Source organism: Saccostrea cucullata, unplaced genomic scaffold (assembly GCF_032062105.1).
Source record: "Saccostrea cucullata isolate Sc308-1 unplaced genomic scaffold, CSIRO_AGI_Scuc_v1 ctg337, whole genome shotgun sequence".
Lineage (NCBI taxonomy): Eukaryota > Metazoa > Mollusca > Bivalvia > Ostreida > Ostreidae > Saccostrea > Saccostrea cuccullata.
Genome location: NW_026932716.1, coordinates 39,034 through 43,047, shown reverse-complemented (window position 1 = coordinate 43,047; position 4,014 = coordinate 39,034). Strand labels below are relative to the sequence as shown.

At 38.7% G+C, this 4,014-nt stretch overlaps 1 protein-coding gene across 1 annotated transcript; it reads right to left on the bottom strand.

The window, feature by feature from the left end:
- Positions 1-1,677: 1,677 nt before the first annotated feature.
- LOC134235867 (ATP-dependent translocase ABCB1-like) lies at positions 1,678-3,602 on the bottom strand. Its single transcript, XM_062718030.1, has 6 exons — positions 3,448-3,602; positions 3,331-3,364; positions 2,646-2,772; positions 2,186-2,355; positions 1,965-2,098; positions 1,678-1,762 (listed from the first exon to the last, which is right to left on the bottom strand). Exons 1-6 carry the CDS (start codon positions 3,468-3,470, stop codon positions 1,678-1,680), a joined length of 573 nt encoding a protein of 190 aa, XP_062574014.1. The 5' UTR covers positions 3,471-3,602.
- Between the last annotated feature and the right edge of the window lie 412 nt (positions 3,603-4,014).

The following is a 4,014-nucleotide window of genomic DNA, read 5'->3' as shown; positions in this document are numbered from 1 at the left end:
TGGCCATAATATTTGGAACCCCCTCCCATTTAATTTTAAAGGGCAGGGGGACTCAATATTTTATGGCCATAATATTTTGAACCCCCCCCCCCTCTTAGATTTAAAGGGCAGGGGGACTCAATATTTTATGGCCATAATATTTTGAACCCCCTCCCTCATAAATTTAAATGGCAGGGGGACTTGATATTTTATGGCCATAATATTTTGAACCCCCTCCCTCTTAAATTTAAAGGGCAGGGGGACTCAATATTTTATGGCCATAATATTTTGAACCCCCCTCCCTGTAAAATTAAATGGGCAGGGGGACTCGATATTTTATGGCCATAATATTTTGAACCCCCTCCCACTTAAATTTAAAGGGCAGGGGGACTCAATATTTTATGGCCATAATATTTTGAACCCCCTCCCTCTTAGATTTAAAGGGCAGGGGGACTCAATATTTTATGGCCATAATATTTTGAACCCCCTCCCTCATAAATTAAATGGACAGGGGGACTCGATATTTATGGCCATAATATTTTGAACCCCCTCCCTCATAAATTTAAATGGCAGGGGGACTCGATATTTTATGGCCATAATATTTTGAACCCCCTCCCTCATAAATTAAATGGACAGGGGGACTCAATATTTTATGGCCATAATATTTTGAACCCCCTCCCTCATAAATTTAAATGGCAGGGGGACTCAATATTTTATGGCCATAATATTTTGAACCCCCCTCCCTGTAAAATTAAATGACAGGGGGACTCGATATTTTATGGCCATAATATTTTGAACCCCCTCCCTCTTAAATTAAAAGGACAGGGGGGGTTCAATATTTTATGGCCATAATATTTTGAACCCCCTCCCTCATAAATTAAATGGACAGGGGGACTCGATATTTTATGGCCATAATATTTTGAACCCCCTCCCTCTTAAATTTAAAGGGCAGGGGGACTCAATATTTTATGGCCATAATATTTTGAACCCCCCTCCATGTAAAATTAAATGGGCAGGGGGACTCGATATTTTATGGCCATAATATTTTGAACCCCCTCCCTCTTTAATTAAAAGGACAGGGGGGGTCAATATTTTATGGCCATAATATTTTGAACCCCCTCCCTCATAAATTAAATGGACAGGCGGACTAGATATTTTATGGCCATAATATTTTGAACCCCCTCCCTCTTAAATTTAAAGGGCAGGGGGACTCAATATTTTATGGCCATAATATTTTGAACCCCCCTCCCTGTAAAATTAAATGGGCAGGGGGACTCAATATTTTATGGCCATAATATTTTGAACCCCCCTCCCACTTAAATTTAAAGGGCAGGGGGACTCAATATTTTATGGCCATAATATTTTGAACCCCCTCCCTCTTAGATTTAAAGTGCAGGGGGACTCAATATTTTATGGCCATAATGTTTTGAACCCCCTCCCTGTAAAATTAAATGGGCAGGGGGACTCGATATTTTATGGCCATAATATTTTGAACCCCCTCCCTCTTCAATTTAAAGGGCAGGGGGACTCGATATTTTATGGCCATAATATTTTGAACCCCCTCCCTCATCAATTAAAAGGACAGGGGGACTCAATATTTTATGGCCATAATATTTTGAACCCCGGGTTCAATATTTTATAGGGGGGTTCAATATTTCGCAGCGATATTTTGAACCCGGGTTCAAAATATCGCGGGGTTCAATATATTATATGACACTGTGCGGTGTACTGAAGAGTGAAGCTGAATTTGTCTCCCAATCCATCTTTGACTTTTCCAATATCGCTGTAAAGTTAGACCTCTCATAATATTGTGGTACTAAACAAAAGCTAAAATGAAGCTTTCTCAGGTGTGCTGTGATGTTTAAGAGTTTGATCGTGCAATTTCTAGATAATGTTTCAGTTTAAAATGCAAAAAAAAAAGTTTAATTAAAGCTATTCTTTCCATTGTAGGTAGAATTTATTCACAAATATATTTGGATATTTACTCTGCTAGTCGAGTAGTCAACTCCCCGCTCTGATGTTTGTCAAACCAACCTATTTCCTGTCTGACTATGGACCGGAAGTAGACTTTCCGAATAGTGTAAACCTGCCTCTCGCAAGTCGTCGTCCAACACATAATCTAGAAATTACAGCTTAATGGAAGATATGTTTGTTAAAATAAAACATTTAGGCTCTTACTAAGCGGTCCAGGGGTCATGACTCTTACCTGTAAGTACCCTGAGACTAGAACAATGCCGGCAATGTACAAATAGTAGAAGGCGTACGTGGTCATTTTGTCATTAAATTCATCCACGGTCGAGTTGTTTCCGGTCACATTTCCGGTGACGTTGAAACTGATGGTTCCATTAACACAGATCAACTGAGCGCCACCCGGGCCTTGAAAATGAAGGTTTGTTAGAAGCCATTTTAAAAACTAATGTGTTACTTAAACGTTAAATATTAATTGAAACATTTTAGACCATACATTGAGATGATACCATTTATAGAAGGTTGATTATTGAAAAGCACAACAGATAGTTGGTTTTAGTTTTATCTTTTATATTAGTTAATATATAACCTTGACATTCCTGAAAGTTGCTTTGATTTTTATATTCATTTTAGTTAGGCCTTACATGATTAGAGATGATGTTTTAGTTAATCAATAAAGATCTGACGCTGTTACAGACCTGTCACGAACGTGTCGGTCAATTCTCCAAAGATGACGGACAGAGCTGGCCATCCTCCGCCTACAGCTATAGCGAAGACACTGCCCACTAGGATCAGGAACCTGTCAAAAGCCGTTGCATACCGGAACTACAATCAAAAGTATTCACCATCAATTTTACATACTAATTTTTATGCTGACCTACCGGTCAGCAGGGGATACTCACCCTTCCATGACATTTGGTCCCAACGTAACTCTGATGTTTTCGAGGATCGTGTTTGCTCTGTTTTATGGACTTTTGATCTTGAATACTGTTCGTTATCTCCATATGTTTCATTTTTTATACTGAATGAGACTACGCAATGTTCCTTCTACCTGGTTAATACATAGGATTCCTGGAGGGTGTGACCGGTCAACAAGGGATGTTTACTCCTCCGAGGCACCTGATCCCACCTCTGGAACTTCCAGGGGTCCTTGTTTAGGCCCTCTTAACCCATAAGAAATGGTTAAAGAGTTTGTTTAGATTGATCGCTGCTCGTTATCTTGCTTTTTTCATATAGCAAATCTATCAGTTTTAGGTCTCTTCTCTCGTAATCAGAGTTTTCTTAAATAAGTACTAGTATGAAGATCTCGCAGAACATTTAATGTGAATTGGGTGGTACTGAACTACATAACAGGCAAATAAATGTAACAAAAGGTGCACTTACCAGCTGTCCAAACGATGCCGACTTCGGGGAATTCCTGAAAAACCAAACAACAGTTATAATGTGGGTCTACGTTCTAAATATAAGTACTAAACACAGTACACACTATCTATTACCTACGCTGAGAAACTCTTTAGGTCCATAATGGCGCTAAATACGGGTGCCTTTCTGGGACAGGTGGTCGTTTATTTATGTTTATCCCTGATAAGAAGTAAAGACGTACTCGAGAAGAAAATGTCACTGTATTCGATAAGGAAATATTAGCTCGATGTGTTCCTATACAGTATCTCTGTGAAGCCGGTCAAATACTGAAACGTACATGGATAAATCAATATATAAAGGATAAGATTAGGAAACATTTTGAAGCTATTCCTTCTACGATTACTCATACAGCAGTCACCCGCCTGACTCAGTTTCTATCACGTTTACTTTGGAGTCATGACGTTAGGAGTTGATCCTGAATTTAATACATGTTTGAATCTAAAATGTTATGATGTGGACGGAAGAAGACCAGCTGAAGCCTCAGAGTTTCAATGTAAGAAGATACAAATCTTGCGTGTACTAACGTAACGTTGAAATTGCGCCGTGACATATGAAAGATATATTTTTTATCAATGTTATAAACAATATATTTTACAAATTTGCACTTTTTTATGAAATGCTGGTTTTTTATTAAAGGTAAGGGTT

Coding starts and splice junctions, on each gene's coding strand:
- LOC134235867 (XM_062718030.1), bottom strand. CDS start 3,470: ATGGACCTAAAGAGTTTCTCAGC. Junction 3,365..3,447: donor GACCTAAAGAGTTTCTCAGC/GTAGGTAATAGA, acceptor TTGGTTTTTCAG/GAATTCCCCGAAGTCGGCAT. Junction 2,773..3,330: donor CGGCATCGTTTGGACAGCTG/GTAAGTGCACCT, acceptor TTTTGATTGTAG/TTCCGGTATGCAACGGCTTT.